We start from the raw sequence: 27,583 nt of genomic DNA on the forward strand, positions 1-27,583 counted from the left end.
CCTCGTCCGCACTAAATCCAAAGCGTCCTGGAATGGGACCTGGACCGAAAGAAAATTATAACTGTTTATGAGCTAGGTTTTCTTCACACAGCTGGAGGCTGTGATTAAATATAACCGAAGCATTTCCTCATAAATGTAGTCATCAGAAAGACATCCTTCGTCTTCGTGTATGGTGTTGCAGGGATATAAACCCTGTAGGCAACTCCAGCATTACAAATATAACGTAAAATATACTGAGTATTATGGGACAAACGCTCAAAAAAAAATGATTACATATGAAAGGCTTTTCTAAATATCACCTGAGACAAGATTGAGTATAAACACAAAGCTCTCTTGGGATACGGTTTTATTATATTTGCTGAAATGTGCAGCAGTAAGTCGTACTTTGTAGAAGTCTTGTTCCAAAATGGTGATCCCGCTGACAGCGTAACTGGAGTTTATGAGCTGGTCTTTCAGATTATTCTTTTCATCGGCATTTATCTGTCAAAGGGAAGATAAAAGACAAATCTGACATTAAAGGAACATCGAAACAGACCGCAAGCATCAAAAACTGCAACAAAAACAGTAATATGGCTACTAAGCCATATTAGACTTCGACGTATTTCAATTAAAATGTAGTAGAAGGACGACCATTAATCCCACAGCATCAAAGCTCTGCATAATTAAGAATCATTTTCAAATAACTCCTCAGACACTCTCCAGTGGCTGCCTGCATCCAAGACCTAATGTTATCGCTTGCTCAGTGCTCAACCTTCGGTGGGTTCACAGCGCCACCTGCTGGTTACATCAAACAGTGCACTAGATCGGATTTTATTTTGGTATTAGCTGAAAAGCGTGAGCTGGAACAAGGGTAATAATATTTCAGGTAGAGTTGCATAGCAAAATCAAATGTTGATCAGTGATTGCATATGCCGATGTGTATTGGATAAGTATTCCTAGTACTGAATTTACTGAAATTGTAATGTAAATCATTATATGCCAAAAAAATGTTCTTAAAAAATAAAAAAAATAAAAAAAATATATATAACAAAAGATAGGAGTAAATAGAACATAGTGGAGGTAAAAACATTTCATGAAACAATAAAAAAAAAAAAAAAAAAAGGTCAATTTATGAAAATATATCGGTTTTCAGGCGGACAGAAAATTATTCCATTTACATTCTAATAAAACGTTCAGCCCTTTTTTATTTTTTATTTATTAAGTAATATTAACAGTCCAATTTCAGAAAGCATTTCAGATCATACGAATTTACAAATACAATTTACTTTAATTAAATGCTTTTCTCTCTCCATAGCAGTGCACAGTTTTTAATCTCCATTCACAGATCTGCTCAATGTGTCACTTGGCCATGAAACTCTCACGTGTTCAGAAACAAAATTATATTCAATACATTTCATATAGTGTCTTCATTTTGCCACATACACAACAATACAGTTTGAAGTACGAGGCACACGCTGACTCCTACAGATGTCTCTTTTTTTATTCTTGGAACCTTAAGGGCTATGACCAGTTGAAAGAATAAAGGCCTTACCGTATCATATTTCAGATTATTTTTGTGTAAAAAGTCGGTCTTGTACTTCGGCGAGAGCTCGTTGAAACGATAGCGGAAAAGATCCATCTCCTGCTGGATAAACCACCGCCTGAGATCCTCCCTAAAATCAGATTTAGGTTTTAATGCGTAGAATATTAAAAACCTGGATTCTGGAATCTTTTGCATCAATCGGTTCGGGTAGCACTCCTGAAGACTGATATTTGTCGCTGTATATTGTGATTTGTTTTGGAGGAAAAAAAAAAAGTAATGTACAGTGGGGACAGAAGTGGCTTCTGTCTGGCCACACTACCATACACTACTGATTAGTGGAATGCTGCAGAGATGGTTGTTCTTCTGGAAGATTCTCCTCTCTCCACAGAGAAATGCTGGCACTCTTTCAGACTGACCATCAGGTTCTTGGTCACCTCCCTGACTAAAGCCCTTCTCCCCTGATTGCTCAGTTTGACCAGGCAGCTCCGCTCTAGGAAGAGTCCTGGTGGTTCCAAACTTCTTCCATTTTCGAATGATGGAGGACACTGGATGGAGGCAGAAATTATTCTTCCTTCTCCAGATCTGTGCCTCGATACGATCCTGTCTTGGAGGTCTACAGACAATTCCTTGGAAGAGTGTGTACCTTGCCAAATCATTTCCAATCAAATGAATTTACCACACGTGGACTCCCATCGAGTTGTAGCAACATCTCAGGGATGTTCAGTAGAAACAGGATGCACCTGAATTTTGAGTGTCACGGCAAAGGCTGTGAATACTTTTATACGTGTGATTTCTTTTTTTATATTATGATATTTTTTTCTTTAATAAATTTGCAAAGATCTCAAACAAACTTCTTTAAAATGATTTGTAGAATTTTTAGGAAAATTATGAATTTAATCCATTTTGGAAAAAGGCTGTAACATAAAATGTGGTAAAAGAGAAGCGCTGTGAATGACGCAGAGTGACTGGGTATTTGCCTTTGGTTATTCAATACGATAACATCGAACAATTGAATTTGATACAAGCAACAGCAAAGATCAATTGTCACAACAGAAACAGTGGTGTACTCGATGTCTAGAAAAGAGCTATTGCTATATACTGGTGTACAGTGAGTATCTCTCTCCCCATGATGTTACACACCTAGCAACATATATCTGATATCTTCTCATGGAAACAAAATAAAATCAGCAGTAAACACATGACAAATATTTCAAAATAAACATACGGCCTGAAACAGATACTCCCGCCAGCCACTTCAAAATAGAGAGAAAAGAATTGCACTTACGTCTGGCAGTACGCCAGGCGCAGGATGAAATGAGAGATGTGATCTTTCCTTCGTTTCTCGTATTCCGTGGGTCCGGCTTGGTTTTTGTTCGAGCTCGTGTCATCCTAAATCAATCAAAGCCAATCGTTACGCAGCACTAGTAAAGAGCAAAACAATTTAACTAGGAAATTAAACAAGAGTTTTCAATAATACTGGAATACTGGGAAATTGACCCTCACCACTTCCTCTCTGTGTGGGAAACCGAGACTGGAGAACTCGCCGTGAAGCTTTTTCTTGTACTGTTCGGTCACTTTCACGTAGCTCACACCAAGGTTCTCAACTGCCTTCAACACTACAGGAATAAGAAACAAGACGAGGCTGTTAATACAGTGAGACACTGTTTGAGTGTTTACCAAAGATGCTGATATGGTTTCAGGAAGCACTCCCTGTGTGAAAGATCTTACATTTCAGTCTATCCACTGCAAAGCACTCGAACTCGGTCAAGGAGATGTTCTCCAGTGGAGGCTGACAGTAGAACTGCAGACAGTGACCATAGAGCTCATTCTGCTGATTCAGTGTCACCTTCTTCCTCCTGCCTAAGAACTGCATGATGACTATTAACCTATAAAAGGAAAAATTACACCAAGGGTACACACACGTTATTGCTTTGAAACTGATTCAAACACACACGTAAACACACAAAAGTTTTAAAAGTGTGCGTCCCAGGTCATTCAAGGCATTGGAGCATTTTATAATAAACACAACAAAGAAAACTGTACCTGGAAGTTATGCAAAGCCGAAATTGTGTCAAGGTGAAACATCAGCACGTAAGTAAAAACTGTGAAATCATGATGTGAATTTTTCTCTTTCTTTTTAAACCTGTTAGCTAGCTTTGAACTGAAACTCATGCACACACTGATCTGTACAACCCGGACGCAACACACACTCCTACTGACTTCACACATGCATGTCTTCAGTACCACCCATATTATATTACCTCATTATTACAAACTGTTTTTGCACATCTGTTTGACTGCTGCTATTGCTGTTTTGCACAAACCCTTTTGTTTACATTTTGTTTAATTACAAGCTACACTGTACTGTACTCAGTTCTCTCATTTTTTTTCATATGTGAATCATAATTATATAGAAATACTTATAATACTTATACAAACATTACTGCAGGCCAAGATTGACTGCAATATATAATGGGTGCAGACAAAAAGGTTTATGGATACCTGACCATAAAAGCCAATTGTTTTAATAAAACTAATGTGTTTCATTTTTTTTAATGAAACCGGACATAAACAATATAGAGAAATGTTTGGACACCTGAACAGAAGAATTGTATGTGCATTTTTTGAGCATCCCAATCCACATTTTGTCCCTATTTGCTGTTATAATAATTTTCACTCTTCTAGAAAGATGTTCCACTAGACTTGGAAGTGTGTGTGTGAAGATTTGTGTTAATTTATCCTCAAGGGCATTAGTAAAGTCATGTACTGATGTTGTGTGAGAAGGCCTGGTGTGCAGGCACTCATCTAATTTATCCCAAAGATCTTCAATAGGGTTGAGGTCAGAGCTCAATAGCAGGCCACGCAAGAACTTTCACTCTAACCCATATTTTCATGGAACTTGCTTTGTAAGTATTTACTCTTGAATTAAAAACAAATACAATACTAAAATTCTCTAATATACATAATTTTTTTTCTTACTGAAAAAAAAAAAAGAAAGTAAGAAAGAAAGAGAAATATCATCATCCGAAAGAGGAAAGCCAAAAACATTCTGCCCCGCAGAACATCCACTCCAGCCAAAGAAAACCATATTTTCATGGAGCTCACTTTGTGTGTGTGTGTGTGTGTGTGTGAGATGCTGGAACAGGTTTGGATCTGCTAGCACAAGAAAAGGGGAAAATGTAATCCAAAGACTTCCTATACAACCGTGTGCCTCCAGTTTCGTCATAAAAGTTTAGACGTCAGGTGTCCCAATACTTCAGTCCAAGTGTTATATTATGTTCTGATAGCTGTAAATTTGTAAATAAAAGAAAAAAAGCATAACAATCTCTCCCATGAGATTATATATATGTTAAGGCTGACATTCAAGAAATATTTAATTGTGATTACTCGCATGATTGCCATGAGTTAACACGTGATTAATCGCATCTAAATCACATTTTATCTGTTCTAAATGTACCTTGAATTAATACTTTTCAAGTTTTTAATACTCTAATCAACATGGGCATGGACAAATATTGATGCTTTATGCAAATGTATGTTTATTATTAGTGAGACCAAACTCAAAATAGAGCATGAAGACTAAATATCTTGTAATTGTTTTAAAGTAATTATGGTGTCTCAAATTAAGTTAATCATAAGGGCCCGGTTTTTCAAAAGGTTTAATCCGGATAAAATTGATCCGGATTTAGTAATCCTTTTTTTGCGATCCGTGATCACGTAATCCATCTTACTTCTTGAGCCAGTTTTTCAAAGCAACATCGGATTGGATCAATCTGATCCGGATAGGAACTTTTCAGGATCACCAAATCTGGATAACCAGTGCTCAGACAGGATAGGAAATCACAATGTAGAACTATAGATATGTAAAGAGCAACAAGTAGAATAGCCAGTGTGGGGTCAATATAAGTTTATTATTATTTGAAATGAAAACACACACATTTAAAAGAAACTAAACACAAGAAAAACCCCACCCCATCCTCTTCCAGCAGTCCGCTCATCTGAGACCTACAACACAAACACTGTACATTGAGGATATTAATAACAAGTTTCAAACATAGATGTATTGAATTAAAAAAAAAGACTGTCAAATACTCCACAATAATTTCAGACTTCCTCATCTGATGTGGAGAGACCAGCTTGTCTGAGCGTAGCCTTTAGGGGCCGGATCTCAAGTCTGGCCTTGGTTTGCTGCAGTTTGGTCAGTCAGTTGTTCCTCTGCCAGATGAAGCTGTGCTTCTGCCCTTTCAGTCTCTTTTTGCAGAAGTGCCTTGTAATCATCATCTTTGTTTGATGAAGGGCGCTTCAAGCCTTTGCTCTGAGATCCTGTGGCAACTACCACTGGCTCAACCAATGAGGATCCAGCTTCTTCCTCAGGAACAGAGCTGAGATTCAATATAAATATGCTCTCTGGATCAGCCTCAGGAGGAACTTGCAGATTCTCCTCCTCCTCCTCAATCCAAGGCTTGCCATCCCCTACAACACCTTGAATACCATGGAGAGCTTGCGACTTCTCACCTCCAATGATGTCGAGGACCACATCTGTGTAATCTCCCCTCTTAAATGGCTTGTTGCCTGTTTGTGGGTTTTTGGCTTTAGCATAGTCCTTTGTTGCCCTGGCCTTAAGATTCTTCCACCGCAATTTGATTTGGTCTGTGGTCCTCCTCTGGCCAGACACTATGGCATTCACATTTTCTGTGATTAAAATCCAAACATAATTTGTCTTTTTGTTGGTATCCTTAGCAGAATTAAAACTTCCCACTATTGTTCCATAATGGCACAGAACACCCTCTAGTAGTGCATTGGTTTCAGCAGCAGTGAAGTTACAGCTTCTTGAGTCCATGGTTCTGTTGCTTTACTATAGTGAACATTGTTCATCAATTATAGGCCTTGGGTCCAATTGCCTCAATTGAACAATTGAAAGCCAAAACTAATCAGTTGTAATAGGTGTGTCTGAAAAGACCAACTACACAGCCATATAAATCAGCCTTTCTCAGAGGATTCACAGAGAGACAGTGAAATGGCAGGTGTTGTCCACCGCCACCACCACTTTGCCAGGAGAGGATACCTTCAAAGGGTGTATGTTGAACGTACCAAGCTACTAGAGCAATACACCACTGAGGAGCTGTATGTCTGGTTTCGCTTTGGGAAGGCTTATATAGAGTACCTTGTGAACCTTCTCAGGCCAAAACTTCAACACAGAACCCAAAGGATTCACGGTCTGTCTGTGGAAGACCAGATCCTCATTGCTCTCCGATTTTATGCATGTGGGACTTTCTATCAGGTTGTTGGTGACTATATGGGAGTGGTGAAATTAGCTGTGTGTGATGTGGTGAGAGATGTGTCAATCGCACTGGCCAGCCTGGTCAATGAATTTGTTTCTTTTCCAAAGGACAACCAGATTGCCCAGGCCAAGCGCAGCTTTTTTCTTTTGGGGAATATGCCCAATACTATTGGAGCAATCGACTGCACACATGTGCATAGACAAGCACCTCGTGAGAATGAATGGGATTTTATAAACAGAAAGGGAAGGCACAGCATCAATGTCCAACTTGTGTGTGATGCTGACCTCATCATCACCAACTGCGTTGTCAAGTGGCGTGGGTCTGTCCATGATGCACGCATCCTGAGGGAGAGCGCTCTATATAGAGACCTCCAAACCAACCGACCGGATGGCATAATATTAGGAGACAGTGCCTACCCACTCCTACCAAGGCTGATGACTCCTTTTCCAACAGTAAATACACCGGCGCAGGCACGCTTCAACACTGCTCATTGCAGAGCAAGATGTGCAATTGAGCGTTTAAATGGAGTTCTTAAGAGGTGCTTTGCATGCCTTACCTACCTGAGAGCGTAACCACAGAAAGCATGCAACATAACCCTTGCCTGTATTGTCCTGCACAACATCGCTACTAAACGCAATGTCCCTCTCTGTGCTGACAATGATGCACCTGAGCCCCTTGGAGACCCTAACCAACCTCCTGCATTCTGCCAGAACGAGCAAACAGGACGTGCAACAAGGGACGCAATAGTTAGACACTATTTCTGATTTGGAATTGTTTTGGATTTTAAAAAAATCAGTGATTGCCATTCTTTGCATTTTTGGGGTTATTCTGTAATCATTGCATGCATCACTAATAAATATTCTAAAAACAAAAATATTTTCGATTGTGATTAAATATATATATATATCAATTAGTGACAGAATAAAATGTATTGGTTTTTGTCAATTTTGACAGCTGTTTGGGGGATTATTGTATGAGGCCAAACTCTTTCTACTTTGCTGTAGGCCTATACTGAAAGGCTGAATACGTTAAAGCCTACCTAATCACTGTAGCCTGACGGATGAACAAATAAAATTAAAACCTTATGAATAAATAGGATATTTTGTAAGATACTGCATGATCCAAATATAGTATTATTTGATACATATTTAAAGTTTTCATTACATTTTGGGCATGGAATCCACGCTGAATCCACCCTTCTGATGGGATCAGTTTAATCCAGATTTTTTGGATCAAAGTGATCCAAATCCTACAAAAAAATTCTGAAAAACCCAAACTAAAGGTTTGATCCGGATCAAAACCAAGATTGGATTACATGATCTAATCCGATTATGTAATCCATTTTTTCTTTTGAAAAACCCATTTTCAAGATTTGATCCAATCCGTTATCCAAAATCCTAGTGGATTACTTTTGAAAAACCGGGCCCAGGACACCAAACGGAACTTTTGCTATGTTTCCACACGGACGGTTTTAATAACCGGATGCATCCATCATGGTGGATTTTGATGCTTGATTTGAGACTTGGCGCATCAGTAAAACAAATGTTTAATGATTAAAAATTTTTTTTTGCTGAGTAAAGAAAGGGCGCAGTGCAAAAACATGCTGCATTGAAGGTTTTCATTTTATTCCTTATATATTTATTTATTAAAAAGGTTAAAAAAGAAATGCTCGCTGCATTAATCGCGTGTTATAAAAAAGTACTGCGGCTAAAATGCATTGCATTAGCGCGTTGATTTTAACAATTTTAGATAGATAGATAGATAGATAGATAGATAGATAGATAGATAGATAGATAGATAGATAGATAGATAGATAGATAGATAGGTTCTGCTTTATTACAGTTCAAATGGTTTGACCAGTGAATAAAGCTCTAGGGTGTTATAACAAATTCACACACGTGTCTATCGGGTGCAGGTTCAAATATACTTGTGATGCGAGTATTAGTGGATCCACTGTTACAAACAACTCTGAATTCGGCAGGATTTCAATAGATCGATAAAAAGATTGATAGATCAATAGATAGATCAACATTGCATAGTACAGATAAATATATGTCCAACATGTATACAGAAAAGAAAGACGCTTTTGTCTCATATGCATAACAGTACAGGGATTTTTTTTTTATTCATATCCTAGGTTTTTAGAAAGCAGGTGACAGAGCGCAAGTTAGCCATGTTACAGCGCTCCGGGGGCACAGAGAGTTAGGGGCCTTTCTCAAGGGCCCAATAGTGGCAGTTTGCCGGTGCGGGGGCTTGAACCCCAAAAATATGATCAGTAACGCAGAGGATTAACCATTAAGCAACCACTTCCCTCCTATTGAATGTTAAAGTTTTCAAATAAACCGGGATACGTATAATAAATCACTGCACTTTGGTAAAAAAAAAATAATAATAAATAATAATAAACACCTGTGTACTGCTGTGGAGAAACAGCTCGTGCGCTCAACTAGCAGCCTGCTTTCTTAGCTACCTTTGCTAGCGGTACAGATCAAATTAACGACTATTTTGGGTTAAAAAATACCTTCTACTAACCGGGTAGTTTGTGAGAAAAGAACAAGCGCACGTTGTTTTTAAAAAATACTAAAAAAAAAAGAGACAGAACCATTAACCAAACAAAAAAACAACAAACTCACCCTGGTTGAAGAGTCCCACTTCCGGCCGTCAAAATCCCGCCAACACGCCGGTACGAACGAAGCGCGCGGAACTGACGTCACGCCGACAACAACGCACCAATCAGAGCCAGGTGGCGTCACGTGGTCTCACGAGAAGGCGCCGATTGGGGGGGGGGGGGGGGGACGCACGGCGCCATCACGTGCTCAGGGATCTCCCCGCGGTCTGGGCTGCACACAGCATTGATTAATTGCGTCTAGTCTATGGTTAAGGTTTCATGAAAGCAGAATTCACTTATTCTTACTTATTTAGAGCTGATATTCACCTCACCAGGTTGCTCTTGTCATAGACAAATCTCTGTAGACAAACACAAAAAACAACTGAAAAACAAAATAGCAACATTTTGTGCAAAAAAACAACAAGAGTGAGACAGTAGACATTGACACCGCAGCATCAACCAGTACAGATTTGTGATAGTGCAAATTGTCCATATAATAATAAATATTGTACATACAATGAATTGTTTTAGCAGCATTTTTGGGCAAAACAGCAATTTGGTGGTGTGTGTGTCAGTCCAGTCAATAGGCAAGAGAAGACCTCGCTGACTTTAAATGTGACAGTCATCTTTTTTTTCTCATCCGTCTCCCAGAATCAACTTTACAATCATACAATATTATGATACAATACCATGATTGTGGAATAGAAACATTCACATTTATTGCATTTGGCAGACACATTTATCCGGAGTGACTTATAAAGTGCTCTGAAGTTTTCATCAATAAATATATTTTAATACTGGTTCATTAGCTCGACTAAAAATAGCATCTGTCTAGAATAGCCTTTATTTGTCACATATTTATTACAGCACAGTGAAATTCATTCTTCGCATATGCCAGCTTGCTCAGAAGCTGGGGTCAGTCATGATACGGCACCCCTGGAGCACAGAGGGTTAAGGGCCTTGCTCAAGGGCATCTAAGCGATGCTGGGGCTTGAACCCCCGGCCTTCCGATCAGTAACCCAGTGCCTTAACCACTGAGCTACCACTCCTCCCAGAGTCTAAAACTCTGTTGGGAGAAAAATTCTAATTATTATTTTTTTTGTATTTTTGTTTTCATTTAAGAACCTGTGGAAGAGGTGCATTTTTAGACTTTAAACACTGCTGGTGACTCAGCTATTCAGACAAGTGGGAGTTTGCTCCACAATCTTGGTGCCAAAGGAGAGAAGAGTCTAAAAGTGAAAGCATGACTTCCTTGTACCCTGAGAGAAGTACCTAGCCATAGCAGCTTAACAATCATGAGGTAGAACATGTTAATTAACAGACAAATCCACAGATTGATAAAACGTGTAGCTTGTTTAAAAAAACTGCCTCTGAAAGCACACCGCAAGAAATTCGGTTATGGTTTCCATTGCTAAGCAATCAACTTCCGATCAAAAGTCCAACATCATAGCCACTGAGCTAACACTTCCCTCCAGAAGTGTTAGTTCAGTGGCTATGATGTTGGACTTTTGATCGGAAGTTGATCGGAAGGTCATGAGTTGAAATCAAAGCTATGTCAAGCTACCACTGTCAGGACCTTGCACTAAGTGGGTAATCCTCAGGGCCAGTCAAAATCTTCTTCTTCGTCTTCCTTCGGCTGCTTCCTTTAGGGGTCACCAAAGCGGATCACCCGTCTCCATACCCTTCTGTCCTCTACATCTGCCTCTTTCAAACCAACTACCTGCATGTCTTCCCTCACCACATCCATAAACCTCTTTCTTGGTCTCCCTCTTTTCCTCCTTCCTGGTGGCTCCATCCTCAGCATTCTCCTACCGATATACCCCATGTCCCTCCTCTGCACATGTCAGATGAATTCACAATCACAAGTCTGGAAAAATATGCCACCCACCAGAATGTATTGTGCCAACAATATAGTAACAGCGGACTGGGTCACTTCCAGTGAAGGTTAATAATAATGTTTGTGCTGCTGCATTCTTAAGCATTTTAAACAGTTGTATTTGGAAAAAGTTTGGGGAATGTCCTTTCTTGTTCTAGCATGACAGTACCCCTGAGGACAACCTGAGGTCCTTAAAGACATGGTTTGACAAGTTACAGTATGTGTGGTGAAACTCCACAACTGCTCAGAGAACTGTCCTGAACCGCAATGAACAAATGTGTGATTAAAGACATTAATATTCTTGAATGATTTAATGCTTTAATGAATGTTGACCAATATTATGACTCTTTAAACCTGCAAGTTGGTTCCTAACTTCTAAAGTTGAGACCTTCATGTATCACATATCACTAATAACTGGATTTGTTTGTCGAAGCATGCTGCTATTTATGTACTCGCCACAATATTTCATAACATCAGCTGAAGTGGTTACCCAAAACCAAATTAAGATATTTGAAGTAAAATAAAGGGGGTTTTAAGGAAGAAAAGGGCAGCCTTACTGGGAACTCGCCTGATAAAGGTCATTTCCTATAAGACCACAACCCCAATCTGTTTTATTTCTCATATACAGTGGAACGAGATTAATTCGTTCCTGAAAACCGCTCGTACTCGCATGTTGATTTTTCCATAAGAATTAATGCAAAAGCAAATAATCCATTCCCAGACCTCAGGCGATCGCTTATTTCAGCCCTTAAAAAATGTTTTATGTCTAATTTATCTCACAAATATACTTTTAACAAAGTACAAACATGAAAAGTAATAAATTATAAACATGAAAAAAAAAAAACTTTTAGTTTTTTATGATTGTTCTTACTGTTGAACTAGACATGCCATATTGCAGACAAAGGTCTCGTGTGCGTACAACACGTTCATGCTTTTCTACAATTTCTTCTATTTTAATGGTTATTCTTTTTACAATCTTCTTTCCAGCAATATCACTACACTACACTAAAAAGACAAAAAGCACAATATACACACAAGAGAACGACGGGAAGGCACTCAGAACAACGTCTATGAAGCGACTGAGCGTGAAACGTGGGGACGGAGGTGACACGTCATGCTTGTCCTTCGATATATGCTCGTGCTCCTAAAAAAAAGATTTTTACTAGTAAAACCGCTACGATATTCTCGTACTACGAGACACCCGGGGTTCCACTATGCATCAGCAATGTTTATGTCTTATCATACAATATTCATGTTTTTTTTATTATTTGATATTGTAGAATGTAGTCAAAACAAATATCAGTAAAGCAGCTGATAACAGTTCTTCACCAGCATCTAATTTACTGTAGTCTCTTAAGAAATTTATATTACACAAAAATTCAACTTGTTATTTAGATTTATGGCATTTGGCAGATGCCATTATACAGTCGATTGCAAAAATATCTAATTTATACAACTGAGGGCACATAATGAAAACATGACCTTCTGATCGTTTAACTAGGAAACAAAAAGTCGTCCATCCTGAGGCGCTGTCTGAACAGAAAATGGTTGCATATTCCCTTTCTGCTGGTTAAGATGTTCATATTCCCATTCCCATTATCTGGGTCATGCCAACTCACCCACCTTTCCCACCAAGGTCTACTGTTTTGTTTTGTTTTTTAATTAAGTGTGTTTTCTCTGGATTTTCCTCGCACATTTTAAAAGCATGTCAGAAGCCATGATGATGAGCCATGCTGCTCTTTAAATTGCCTCTAGATTTGAACGCATGTGTAGAGCCCAGTTTTAGAGTGTATCCCCTCCTTGTGCCCGTGGTTCTCAGATCCACCGTAATCCTAACCTGGATAAAGCTGATACTAAAGAAGAATGAATGAAAAATATGTGAAATTTTATATATATGCTAAAACCCATTCAGAATCCTCAAGGACTGCACTAGGTGTCTTCTTGTGGGGGATAAAAAAAAAAGATTAGACAAAAAAACGACTTTTACAATGTAGTACGTGAGAATTAGATAAATGTCATTACATTGTTATTTATAAGCATGCTATGCATGTAAGAGGTTCTCCTTCTGTGCACTTGCTGCTTTGTTGCTTGAAATTGATATATGTACAGTTCAGTAATATAATTTAGGACAAAAATGCTTTTAAATAAGAAATCCAACACACACCCAGTGTTGTTCATTAAAATTCCTTCTTCATTGGGGTAATGTTATCTTGTACACATGTTGGTAAACTCTGTGAACTTACATTTGCAAAACTAGGGCATGCATCATGAACAGGAAGGGAAGTCAATGTTTCTCCAAACAATAAAGTGACACCTGATAGTAGTACACAAGTGCTGTGGGCGAGGTGGTGGAAGGCAGGGTGCATTTGTTTCGACATTTACATGAATTAGGTCTGAGAAAGTCAACTTTCGCTTTCTAACCGCTGTAAATCAAGCTTTGTTCACTCCATGTGGCTTGGATGCAAGAAAAGATACGTGACACTAAAAAAGAGCATTTCTCTAAAACGAGTGTCTTTCTTTTTGTTCTAGATTTTAGTGGAAAGAATGTTAAGAAAGAATACCACATAGTTTACCCCTCACACAAAGCTGTCACAAGGGAAAACTGTAAATCAGAGCTAGGAGAATAGGACACAGCTGGGTCAGGTGGAGGTGCAGGCCAGCTGTTGGGAGAACAATGGATGCAGGATAACAATGGGTCCGGAGCAACAGAAGCCGTCTTTACCACCTTGTTATTGACTATATGTCTGGGATCCTCAAATCCTTTACAAAAATTTTTTTTAATAACAGTTACTTGTAAACTGCCTGTAAATATAGAGAATAAATCAAGGTCAGAGAAACACTAGCCTTGTCATTTTCATGTTTACTGTTTTGATTTACATTTATTTAGAAAGTCCCATCTTGTGTCCCAGGGTTCCTGGCATAGGCTTCACACTGCCCCACAACTCTGTGTAGAATAAGCTGTAAAGAAAATGGATACACGAAAGGAAGTGTCTTAGAGCAGATCCATCATAACTGCTGAAAAAATATTTGTAGGTACATTTGCTGAAAAAGATAAAAGAGGCTTAGCATATACTGTGTGTGTGTGTGTGTGTGTGTGTGTGTGTATATATACACATATATATACAGTATATATACACACACACACACACACACACACACACACACACACACACACACACACACACACACACACTGTATATGCCCGAAATAAGATTCTCTGGTCTAATGAGACCAAGATAGAACTTTTTGGCCTTAATTCTAAGCGGTATGTGTGGAGAAAACCAGGCACTGCTCATCACCTGTCCAATACAGTCCCAACCGTGAAGCATGTTGGTGGCAGCATCATGCTGTGGTGGTGTTTTTCAGCTGCAGGGACAGGACGACTGGTTGCAATCGAGGGAAAGATACAGGGATATCCTGGACGCAAATCTTCTCCAGAGTGCTATGGACCTCAGACTGGGCCGAAGGTTTACCTTCCAACAAGACAATGATCCTAAGCACACAGCTAAAATAACAAAGGAGTGGCTTCACAACAACTTCGTGACTGTACTTGAATGGCCCAGCCAGAGCCCTGACTTAAACCCAATTGAGCATCTCTGAAGAGACCTAAAAATAGCTGTCCACCAACGTTTACCATCCAACCTGACAGAACTGGAGAGAATCCCCAAAAAAGAGGAGGAAGATGAGGGGGTACAGAAAGCTGACTCAGATAAAGTGGATGACAAGAACGTTATTCATAAAAGCTGCATAGAATATCAATTTAAAATCAAATATCAAATATCTAGTATCAAATATAATTTGAGTGGAGGTGACTGGCAGTTTGGTTTGCAACTGCTTGCATTAACTGCAGAAGACAAGTAGGCTGATTTAGTGGTGTAAAGAGGCCCTCTGAACTGTTTCATGTGAATGGTGTTGGCTAGGAAATGAACACTAAGTTAACAAAAAAAAGTGCCTGCAGCCAGAAAAAGGATCTTTTTGAATAAGATATATCTGTATACATACATTATATATATATATATATATATATATATATATATATATATATATATATATATATATATATATATATATATATATATATATATATATATATATATATATTATATTGTGTGTGTGTGTGTGTGTGTGTATGTATATTATATATATATATATATATATATATATATATATATATATATATATATATATATATACAGTATATATATATATATATATATATATATATATATATATATATATATATATATATATATATATATATATATACACATATATCTTTAGATATCTGTTACTGAAGCCTTACTTCCACGCAATATTGCGTCAAAAATGGTGATGGTCGTGGCAACAATCATGGACCAAATCTTCTGAATTCCATTTTTTTCTCCATTATGATGTTAATATCTCCATGACTTTATGGATCTGACCACCACCATGGCCACAGGCCCTTTTCTTTATTCTACCTTTTGTATTCATGTAATACACACATACCTTTCATTACTCCAAAATATATATATTTTTTTCAAAATACATTTACATGTACGGTATTTGGCAGATGCTCTTATTCAGAGGGATTTTTCATGATCTCATTTATACTTCTCGGCAGCTGAGGACTTGCTCAGGGGCAGTGGGTGCATGTGTATTCATGATTTTCCGATCGGAAGCCTAACAAATACATTTTCATATTTTCCAACCAAAATAATGAATTCCAAATGAACACAATCTGCATGACAAGAGTTTCTCATCATATCCCATTGTAATATTGAATGAAACGCACAAGCCGTAAGTAAATTGGAAACTGCTGAGTTACTGAGTGAAACTGACAGTTAACAGGAAAGGTGAATCGAGAATGTGAAAGGCCAACGGAACAAAATAAAAGGTCACCTGTTTTACAATAGCGAATGTGTCATCTAATGTCACACTCAATGCAAGGGAAGAAATGCGGTTTTCCACTTTATGCGGTTTACATTGTCATTATTTTGATGCACTGAAACTGCGCTTTTGCAAGAGGAAGCAATCAAATGATTGCCTGAGGCAGGAGACAGCAATTGTTTTAAGAGTTTCCTATTCGCCTTAATGGGTGAGAACATTTGAACCCATAAAATTACAAGCAAAGAAAAGTTATCAAACATACAAGGAAGTTGTGTTATAGATATAGGACACAGCTGATATGACACAGCAAAAGCCAGTGACATGAACTGTTCTTAGTGATCCAATGCCTTTAGATTCAGATGTCAAGACAGCGATTAACAGTCATTCCTTTATTTTTATTTTTTTCTGTCTTGAAGTTGTGAAGACAAAATAGACAAGTGGAAAGATCAATGTTCCTTTTCATGTAAAAAACAAAAACAAACACAGGTTATTTACTGTTAAAGTAAACAGTAAGACACTGGGGATCCCTTCAATTAATGTTAAATAAGCATCTCCTTACAGAAAACCTCATCATATGAACAATTTACATTATCTTTTACTAAACACCAATTCAATACCATTGATAACATTGTTATTTGTAGATCGCTTTTAATAACGGACATTGTCTCAAAGCAGCTTTGCAGATATAAAGTTGGAAAAAAAATGGCAGGAAGAAACCTTGAGAGAAACCAGACTCAATAGGGAACCCCATCCTCATCTTTTTCAAAATCGGTTTACACAAACCGTGTACTTGAGTGTAAGATACAGTAGGCAAAATATGACTCCAGTAAAAGTGCTCCTTGAAAACTTTCACTTGAGTAAAAGTACAAAAGTATTTGCCTTTAAATGTACTTAAGTATCCAAAGTACTATGATTTATTATGGCTATAATTTTCCGATTGTCATTTTTATCAACTTAATCAACTTTTGGTCAAGTTTATGTGAAAAGACTCTGTTACTCTTAGTACACTAATCTATTAATAGAATGATATTAATGAGTCAAACACTGATTGATATCTATTAAAAAAATCACACAAATAAGGCCAAGGGGTGTTGTGGGAAGTTAGAGTCAGGAGTTTCTTCCATCATTTATTACTGTCAAAATGTTCTGCTTGTAAATACCACCGAGAAGGAATCAAAACAAGTTTAAAACAGCGCTCTACTCTGATTGGTGGCTTGCTGCGTGTTGACCAGGTAACTTTTTATCCACTCATAAATAAAAAGGAAAAGTGGAAGCTAAAAGAGGAAGTGCAAAAGGATTTTCTAAACAGTTGCGTGAAATGCAAAGCACAATTCAGCTGGAAGCATGTGTGTCCTGAGCGCACTACTGATCTTGTGGGACCTAGCACTCCTCTGCCTTGTAAACAGTAAGTCATTGTAGCCTCTGCAGCCCAACTTCGAGCTCAATAAGTGCTGATTTTTGGGGGATTTTAACCCTGATTTGTATCACTCTGTGTTTTTAAGGCAATGTTCAGCTACAGGAGGACGTGGCACCTTCCCAGGTGGAATTCCATTCAGTAAACTTCAGAAATGTCCTGCACTGGAAACACCATCCTGAGGCACCAGAGGACCTGCAGTATTTTGTGCAGTATAAAGTGTAAGCTTGTATTTTAACACTACTTTTTTTTTTTCTTTTAAGGTTCAACTTATATAAATTTTTAATGATGTCATTTTTTTTGCTTTCCATGATTGAAATGCAGGTTGATGCTTAAATATGATAAACACAAAAATTTCAAATGATTTTTTTCCAGCTGTGCCTATGATGATCTTAAAGCTTAATACATTACAACTATAACAAGGAGCAAATTTGTTCTATCTTGAATGTGTATTCAATTTTACAATGTTGCTTCTTAAAAGCACAACTGAAAATTCATTTGACAGTCTTCTTCTACCTTCAACATCAACTGAGTCATGTTGTGTGTGCGTTTTTTTTCTTTCTTTTTTTCTATTAGAAATGAAATTGAAGAAATGTATAAAATGCAACTGTAGCGATTGTTGTGACGTCTGTAACACAAGATATTGTGTACTATCGAAAATAAATAATAATATACAATGAAAAAAATAAATAAAAAACTATTGCAGGTATGGAGATAAGCAGTGGATTGTGTCAGAGGCCTGCCAGGCTATCCAGAAACTTCAGTGTGACCTGAGCCTGGAGACATCTGACCCACGCCAGTGGTACTATGCAAGGGTTCAAGCTCGACGCTCCAAAGGTTTCTCAACATGGGTCATCAGTTCCAGGTTTTATCCTCTGTGGGACAGTAAGTGGTGATGTTCTTATTTTTTATTTTTTTTATTTCATTTGTTTTTCCAGATCCTGACAAAACAAATTAACAAATAAAAAGATTACTACTACTACTACTACTACTACTACTACTACTACTACTACTAATAATAATAATAATAATAATAATAATAATAATAATAATAATAATAATAATAATAAATAGTAATGACATTACTACTACTATTAAAACAATAAACCACATCTTACACAATAATAAACCATTTCTAGGCATTTAGATTTTAAACCTTAATATAGTACTTAAACCTTAAGTATAGCAATATCTACATGACCACATTTAATTCAATTCTAAAATGAGTGAAACTGTAATTGTAATTGTGGAAATACTACATAATCTTTGAATTTTGTTCTGTATAACACCAGAATAAACTGTAAATCAGAAATCTGTTAAAGCAAGCGTCATTACTTTTAGGGCTGGGTGACGGCATCTTTTTACACATGTATTTAAATAAATTGATGCAAGTAAATATGGCAGCTAATAAACCCTTTAACTGAAATGATTGCATTTGTTTCACAGCCACTTTCAGCCCACCAAAAATCAAACTGAATGTCACACAGCAAGCCATTGTTGTCTCGCTTAGACCTCCACGAAGCCCACTACAGAGAGACACTAACAGCAGGATCTCAGTTACAAAACTACTGCAGCTGATTTTTAGGATTTACCTCATGCATGACGGCATGGAGCAGGTACAGTAAACAAAGGCCAACGCTTTATTAAACAGATTTTCTGCACATATATACATATACATATATACCTGATATACATATATACCTGATACTAGAATCAATCAAATAGGTTTTTTTTCTCATTAATCCACACTCTGTACCCCATAATGACAAAGTGAAAACAGAATTATAAAAATGTCTGCATTTTTTTTTTTATAATTTTTTTTTATATCACATGGACATAAGTTTTCAGAGCCTTTGCCCAGTACTTAGTTGTAGCGACTTTGATAGCAATTACAGACTTCATGGCAAATCCTCTGAAGATGGGTCAGGTTGGATGGGGACCATCAGTGGACAGCCACCTTCAGGTTTTTCCAAAGATGTTTAATTTGGTTTAAGTCAGGGCTCGGGCGGGGCCACACTAGGACATTCAAGGAGTTGTCCCTAAGCCACTCATCTGTTGTCTTGGCTATAAGTTAGGGTTGTTTTCATGTATTAAAAGGAACAGTTGGCTCAGATTGAGGTCCTGAGCACTGTGGGACAGGTTTTAATTGAGGATATCGCTGTACTTTGCAACATTCAGCTTTCCTTCAACCCTGACCAGTTGCCCAGTCCCTGTTGCAGAAAAAAAAACACAGCATGAGGCTGCCACCAGCATGCTTTATTTTTGGGATGGTTTTGGGTAGATGATGAGTGATGCCTGATTTCCTCCAGACATAACATTTAGAACTGAGGCCAAACAGGTTAAACTTGGTTTCATCAGACCAGAGAATATTGTGCCACCCAGTCCTTCAGGTGCCTGTTGGCAAACTTTAGATAGGTTTACATGGGTTTTGCATTCTGATATAAAGCCCAGATCAGTAAAGGGCTGCAGTGATGGTTCTTGAACTTTGTCTCATCTCCACACAGGATCTCTGGAGTTCAGTCAGAGTGACTATCGGGATCTTAGTCACCTCTCTTACTAAGGCCCTTCTCTTCCAATTGCTTTGTTTGGAAGGGTGACCAGCGCTTTTAAGAGGAAGCCACTGTGCTCTTGGGAATCTTTAGTGCAGCAGATATTTTTTGTAGCCTTCCCCAGTCTGTTCTTTGCAACAATCTTGTCTCTTAGCTCTGTAGGCAGCTGTAAGACCTTCTATAGTGAGGTGTGTGCCTTTCTAAATCATGTCTAATTAATAAACCTTTTCATAGGTGGAAACTAATCAAGGTGTAGAAACATCTCAGCAATGATCAAGAGAAATGGGAAGCACACAACTGTTTTTGGAAAGGGTCTAAATACTTATGAAATGTGATATTTCAGTTTTTTACAGACATTTCTGGAATTCTGTTGACACATACATACACACATACACACATATATATATATATATATATATATATATATATATATATATATATATATATATATATATATATATATATATATATATATATATATATATATATATATATAATCGTGTGTGTGTGTGTGTGTGTGTGTGTGTGTGTGTAAAATGTAAAAAGAAAAAAACACAAAAAAACTAAATGCAATGATTTGCAAATCTCAATAATCCATAATCCATAATCTAATAAACATACCAAATGTTTTTAGACTGAGAATAAATGGCATTTTTAAGAAAAAATAAAAAAAGGTCATTTTGAATTTGATGGCTGCAACAAAAGTTGAGGCAGCGTCATAGTTACCACTGTGTAGCATCGCTTCTTCTGTCAATATACATCTGGGAACTGAGATGACCAGATGCTTATGTTTTGAAAAAGGAATGTTATCTTGTATGTGTGCAATTCAGGATTATGTATTTGTTGTGTTTTTTATTTCATGATGTTTTACGAATGGTGATAAGTCTAGACTAGGGCTATTGCAATAAATGAAGTATGCAGTTAGCATACTTTGTCTTGCTCAAATATACAAGGCCTTCCCTAAAAAAAATTCATTTTCTGGATGGAAGCATTTGTTGTTCTAAAACAGTTCAGCTTTTCAAGCTGCCCATTCCACAGGCACTAATGCAATCCAAACTATTATGTATGCGTTTTCTTTTTAAACTGACAAATGATAACAAGCCAGATGGTCCCTCTCCTCTTTAGTATGAAGGACATGGTGTCCATGGTTTCCAAATAGAAATTAAAATTTCGATTCATCTGACCATCAAACAATTTTCCACTTTGCCTTAGCACATTTTTAATCAGCTTTGGGCCAGAGAGGATGGTTGTGTTTCTGGATCATGTTCACACATGCCTTCTTCTTTGCATGATAGCAATTTAAGATAAGATATACCTTTATTCGTCCCACAGTGGGGAAATTTCTTTGTTACGGCAGCAAAGGAAAGAAATAAAAAAGAAATGCAAATATATAAAAAGAATATACACATACTATAATATACAGTATATACACAGTCCAATGTATAAATACAATAAGTACGCATTGCAGGTAGTATTTCAAAATTTAACTAGCATTTGTGGATGACATGGCAAACTCTGTTCACAGGCAATGCTGTTAATGAGTGTTAATGAGCCAATGCAGTAATTTCCACACAGAATCATGACTGTTTTAAATGCACCTGAGGGCCCAAAGATCGCAGGCATCCAATATCGATTTTTCTTGTCCCTTGTGCACAGAGATTTTGCCAGATTCTTCAAGGTTTTTGTATGTACTGTAAATTATGAAATATTCAACTGTTTTGCAATTTTATCTTATAAGTTCTGCTCATCTTTACTTCTGAGAGACGCTGCCTCTTAAAGTTTGTACCCAATCATATTACTGACCTGTTGTGAATGAACCAGTTGCAATCAGTTTAATGAGACTTTTGTTGCCCCTCCTACATTTTTTAAGATGTGTTGCAGCCATCAAATTCATAATTTTTCCCTTTGTTCTCCCCAGTTTAAACATTTGATATGTTTTCTAGGTTCTGCTGTGACACATGGGTTTTTAAGATTTGCAAATCCTTACTTTTTGGTTTTATTTACATTTTACACTGTGTACTAACTTTTGGGATTTTTGTTTTATGTAAAATATTTTGTTGATTTAAAAGGCGAAAGTAAAGTCTGTTTTTTTTTTTATTAACTATGAGATAAACAATGGCGGATACCAATTACTTTTGTCCATTTCTGGCTATTTTGGAAAAAATGGTTGTTGGTTTTTTTTTTTGAGAGGGATACTAACGAATTTGTCTCAAATATGTCTCTATGTATTTGTGTGTATTAAGGACAGATATCCATATAACCATTCTCCAAATGTGACCCGCAGATCCATGAAACCAAAGGCTACCCGAGGAAGATCCTGTTTGAGCACTTAAGCCCTCGAACAACATACTGTGTTCAGGCTGTGACCGTCATTCCCCTCTCAGGTCTTACAAGCTCAAGGAGCCCTAAATCGTGCATCAGCACCCCATAATCCTTCACACAGCTACACAGCCAGCTACACTGGCCCTCTACAGCAGCAGAGACATTTGAGTCAACCATAGATGTCCATCACGCAGCCCTGCCTTCATGTTTGTCAATACAGTCCACAGGTAGCAATAGAAGGTTAAGGAAGGGTTGAACCTGCACACTACACGAAAAGAAACATCTCGTCACCTGATGGGCAGGGATTGCTTATCTGGTATAGAACTCTGCTGGGAGCTGCTCATTTCAAGCCTGAACCATAGATGCCATTTTTCATTCTGGCTAAATTTAGTTAGGGATTTTTGATGTACGACATGCTTTTGTGTTGGCATTTTAGAGCTGAAGTTTGTAACACAACTGTTTTTATCTACCTGCAGGCATTGTTTTAATCAACAATACACTCAACCAATTTATCTAGAGAGCTTTAATATATGTGAAATGATTAATATATGAAAAATAAATGTATTGCAATCCAATACAGTGTAATTATCTGCTTATTTAGAGCTTTGCTTTGCTGTCTTACCTCTTCAGGGTTACTGCTTTGATGCTGAGCTTGTACACTGTTCTCTTCACATGATGTTCTCCAGGTTTTTTCAGCATCCTCCATAAAAATATGCTGGTACATGGATTTAGGACTTGAAATAACTAGAATGAGTGTGAATGGTGTTCACACGCCTCACACCTCCTTTTTCTGGGATTCGCTCCAGAAACACAGGAACCAAACATATAGGATATATTACCCAGGTAGCAGACCTGCTTTTATCAGTGTTACATGGCAAAGTGAAGAACTGTGAAGTGCATTAATTATTTTAAAGAAAATCCAATGCCCCTGTGTGAAAAGTGAACTTCATGAAGATTTAGTTTACTTGGCTTGGAGTGGAAGATCTTGAGTGAGCTGCTATAGAGCTCTAACCTCAACCCCTATTGAACACCTTTGTGATAAACACTGACTGCACAAACACCCAGGCCTCCTCACCTCACCCACATCAGTACCTGACTTTACTGACACTCTAGTGGCTGAATGAGCACAAATCTCCACAAACACACTTGAAAATCTAGTGGAACATCTTCCCAGAAGAGTGAAGGTTTTTATAACAGCAAATTGGGACTAAATGTCGAATGAGATGTTTTAAAAGGCACATACGACTCAAAAGGTCATGAGTTTAAATCCCAGCTCCAACAAGCTGCCACTGCTGGGCCTTCTAACAGAGCCCTTGAGCAAGAACCTCAACTGCTCAACCGGCAAATGCGGTGAATATCAAGTTTTATTCTCTACTTCATCACATTTAGCTAGTGTATTAACCCGTATGTTTTCGATTGTTGTCTCACTCTTTATGCAATTGGTGTATAAGGCAATATGTTCATTTAAAAGTGATTCAACTGACAGAATCTACCAGCTAATCAGAATCGAGTATTCAGACTATTCAGGGCTGCAACTAACAATTATTTTGATAGGCTTTTGAGTATAAGCACACTGCATTCACAGAGAAAAAAGAAATCACAGAAAGGAGCTCATAATTACGACTTCGTATCTCATATTTATGACTTCATATCTCATAATTATGAGATAATTTGGGGTAGTCTGTGGCAAGGGAGCATTTTAGCGCATAACACCGGACCTGACGTTACTGCATTCTTTACTCGGAAGTGCCTCATTGCGTAATAGAGATGTAGCAGATATCATATAGTTTAGTTGATTACTGTATATTAGTTTAATAAGCTACTGGACATGACCTAGCAAACTGCCCCTCCTGCTAATTCATTTAGATACGCTTCAGTAGTCTTGCTTCAGTTTATAGATACGGTGCATTAACTATTATTATTATATTTTAAAATTGAATACTAATATGTTAAACATTGACTGTCCACTTGATAAAACGAACTCTAAGATATAACATTAGTAGTCAATGTTGAAATATAATAATAATAAGTTAATGCCCCGTATCTATAAACAGTAACAGTAAGATGTGCATTACATAGTCTTTACACACTCCACTGATGCAACCTCTGCTTCGTGTCAGGTGGAGCTTCACCTCACTGTATTAAGATGGTGTAATGCACACCTAGCTGTGGATTCACCCTTACATGTATACACACACCTATTGAGAGTTCGGGAATTCTAAGAAACAGGCAAAGAACCTTATATAGCCCTCACCTTATATAACTGATAAAACTAGTATTTTACATACGATAAATCAGAAGATATAAGAAATAAAGGATTTATTGGTACAGTTGTGATTCTTGGATGAACCCTTTTCCAAAAGGTCAACAGCACTGTGATCTAAAACAGTACCAGCAAACCAACTCAAAATCAGTTTGGTCATGTGGCTCAAACGCACACTAAAATGATTGAGGAAGTCGTTATAATCATTATACATATACAGTACATGTGATCCATGTAAAAACAAAAAAAAAAAAAAAAAAAAAGAAACTTTTTTTTTTTTAAAAGGCAAATACTTTCACAAACCAAACTGCTGGACAGAAAGGGCAACTTTGGTGAGGAGTTCGAGTGGAAAACATCATGTGTCTTTTAGTGTCCACTTGCTGTCAAATCTGTAGTCATGACTGCTTGAGGGGAAAAAACCCACACACACACACAATATCTTACACTTTCAGAACAGACACACTACTACTTCATTTTAGTACAAAAAAATAATTACAGTATCCTGAATCACACGGATCAGTGTTTTGTTCTCACGTAAGCAACTGAACTGCAGTTCCGGCCTTACTGATGTCCTATCATGACTTTCACTTTATAACAAAACAAAACAAAAACAACACACACGTAAATCAGTTGTTCATGATCGATAAATTGCTATATTAAAATCACAGTGCTACAAAAGAAGCTCTTATTAAGATGATCACAGGGAACATTCTGACCAGAAACTGATGCAAGTAATCACAAAGATCATTCACTTTCATGCAAACGTGTGAGATGAAGTAACAATTAAATTCCACTTAATGAAAGGGATATTACACTGCATTTCGACCTGCAATTTGACTGAAGTCATTCCCCTGTTGCATTGTAACGTATATACTCCGGTCAATCACACGGTATACAGTCGGGGAAGAAAAAAAATAAATTGTTTACGTTGTGGACATTTACTTTCCTACCTGCATGTTTTGGGGGTCATTTTTATAAAAAAAAAAAAAAAAAAAAAAAAAAAATTCCTTTCACCCTACTAATTCTTTTATAAGGTTTTACACTGACTAGAAACAACACAAGAAGAAAACCCACATGAAACCACAATATTACTATGTAAGGCATGATTCAGATTGCACCTTGTTGCCTTATTGTGATTTGATCCCAAATGTGTGTGTGTGTGAGATTCTCAGCTTTAAATACATTTCATAAGCTAAAATAGGACTCTTTACTCGAGGAACCTGTCAATTAAACAGCCAGCTGAGAAGAATGACAGAAGCTAATACTTGGAAAGAATTAAAGAATAATAATTAAAAAAAAACCACACTTGATTTTAAGAGCGTTGGCACTGAGCATGTAAATCACAGCTGTTCTGTTCTGCTGCATAAGGCGGATAAAGGGGTCATAAATTCAAGAACATATTTTCAGGCTTATAGAAAAACGAATGTGTTCCAGTGGAAAATGCATTTTACTGCATTACATCCATTTGCTACTTTATAATTGCGTTAATCTAAAAGCGTTTACAAATACATTTTAACTTGAGCGGATATTTTTGGAGGAATGCAAGTCTGCATTTTATAACCTATTTGGTTTGATCTACATGTTAGCATGAGCTTTGTGTCCATCATGGGAAAAGTCTAAAAGCACGGTGCATCTACAGTTCTTGTAAACTTCGAGTAATATCAGAAAACGGGAAATAGAAGACAGCAAAACCACTAGAAGGATTTAATACTGACTGCATCATTTAAAAAAAAATTTTGTTTTACTCAGGGGTGAAAAGGGGTAAATGATTCAGGTAGCATGGAAAATCTTACTGTTGGTAAATTCAATAAAGAAAAGCATATACCGAGCAAGAAATGCAGGGGAAGTCACTGTCACATGACCCATTTAACTTCCTCAGGGAACCGACACGTTTCATTAACATACATACACATTTTATATATATGTATATATATATATATATATATATATATATATATATATATATATATATATATATATATATATATATATATATATACATACATATATATATATATATATATATATATATATATATATACACATATATACACACATACATACACACACACACACACACACACACACACACACACACACACACATACATACATACATACATACATACATACAGTACAGATCAAAAGTTTGGACACACCTCCTCATTCAAAGAGTTTTCTTTATTTTTATGACTATGAAAATTGTAGAGTCACACTGAAGGCATCAAGGGCTATTTGACCAAGAAGGAGAGTGATGGGGTGCTGCGCCAGATGACCTGGCCTCCACAGTCACCGGACCTGAACCCAATCGAGATGGTTTAGGGGTGAGCTGGACCGCAGAGTGAAGGCAAAAGGGCCAACAAGTGCCAAGCATCTCTCGGGGAACTCCTTCAAGACCATTTCAGGTGACTACCTCTTGAAGCTCATCAAGAGAATGCCAAGAGTGTGCAAAGCAGTAATCAAAGCAAAAGGTGGCTACTTTGAAGAACCTAGAATATGACATTTTTCAGTTGTTTCACACTTTTTTGCTTTGTATATAATTCCATATATAATTCCACGTGTTAATTCATAGTTTTGATGCCTTCAGTGTGAATCTACAATTTTCATAGTCATGAAAATAAAGAAAACTCTTTGAATGAGAAGGTGTGTCCAAACTTTTGGTCTGTACTGTGTGTGTAACACACACACACACACACACACACACACACACACACACACACACAGCACATACAGCAGCATCTCTCTACATTCAGATCAACCAGGAGGCAAAAATCTGAAGTAGTATATAAAAAACATATATAAAAACCACATTCATTTTTTAATAAATTCAGAATAAACTCTAATATTCTTTAAGACCTGCAAAATCTTAATATGCAGAC

At 37.3% G+C, this 27,583-nt stretch overlaps 2 protein-coding genes and 1 pseudogene across 4 annotated transcripts in view; 2 read left to right on the top strand and 1 right to left on the bottom strand.

The window, feature by feature from the left end:
* prim2 (DNA primase subunit 2) overlaps positions 1-9,559 on the bottom strand; it is an 80,422-nt gene extending 70,863 nt beyond the window's left edge. The window contains exons 1-7 of one of the 2 annotated variants that reach the window (XM_083538510.1): positions 9,438-9,559; positions 3,251-3,408; positions 3,026-3,138; positions 2,808-2,911; positions 1,532-1,652; positions 385-480; positions 1-39 (exon numbers count right to left, since the gene is read on the bottom strand). The exon at positions 1-39 is cut by the window's left edge and continues 99 nt beyond it. In XM_083538510.1, coding sequence (XP_083394636.1) covers positions 1-39; positions 385-480; positions 1,532-1,652; positions 2,808-2,911; positions 3,026-3,138; positions 3,251-3,395 — 618 coding nt within the window. In that variant the 5' untranslated portion in view covers positions 3,396-3,408; positions 9,438-9,559. The other variant, XM_083538511.1, reaches the window with a different exon arrangement.
* Positions 6,458-7,448, top strand: LOC310724770 (putative nuclease HARBI1; annotated as a pseudogene). The gene has a single exon. The product of its transcript is annotated as a putative nuclease HARBI1 (transcript).
* Positions 9,560-17,437: 7,878 nt separating the features above from the next.
* On the top strand, positions 17,438-23,017 carry il22ra2 (interleukin 22 receptor, alpha 2). The gene is made up of 5 exons (XM_083540366.1): positions 17,438-17,562; positions 17,660-17,792; positions 18,278-18,456; positions 19,018-19,187; positions 22,405-23,017. The coding sequence occupies exons 1-5, from the start codon at positions 17,502-17,504 to the stop codon at positions 22,549-22,551; spliced, it is 690 nt and encodes a 229-aa protein (XP_083396492.1). The 5' UTR covers positions 17,438-17,501; the 3' UTR covers positions 22,552-23,017.
* The last annotated feature ends 4,566 nt before the right edge of the window (positions 23,018-27,583 follow it).

The sequence above is a fragment of the Silurus aristotelis genome (genome assembly GCF_946808225.1).
Source record: "Silurus aristotelis genome assembly, chromosome: 4".
Classification (NCBI taxonomy): domain Eukaryota; kingdom Metazoa; phylum Chordata; class Actinopteri; order Siluriformes; family Siluridae; genus Silurus; species Silurus aristotelis.

Bases quoted from the DNA above. Each gene is read 5' to 3' on its own strand.
- il22ra2 (XM_083540366.1), top strand. From the start codon at position 17,502: ATGTGTGTCCTGAGCGCACTACTGATCTTGTGGGACCTAGCACTCCTC. The intron at 17,563-17,659 runs GTAAGTCATTGT...TGTGTTTTTAAG, and splicing joins ACTCCTCTGCCTTGTAAACA to GCAATGTTCAGCTACAGGAG. The intron at 19,188-22,404 runs GTACAGTAAACA...TGTGACCCGCAG, and splicing joins TGCATGACGGCATGGAGCAG to ATCCATGAAACCAAAGGCTA.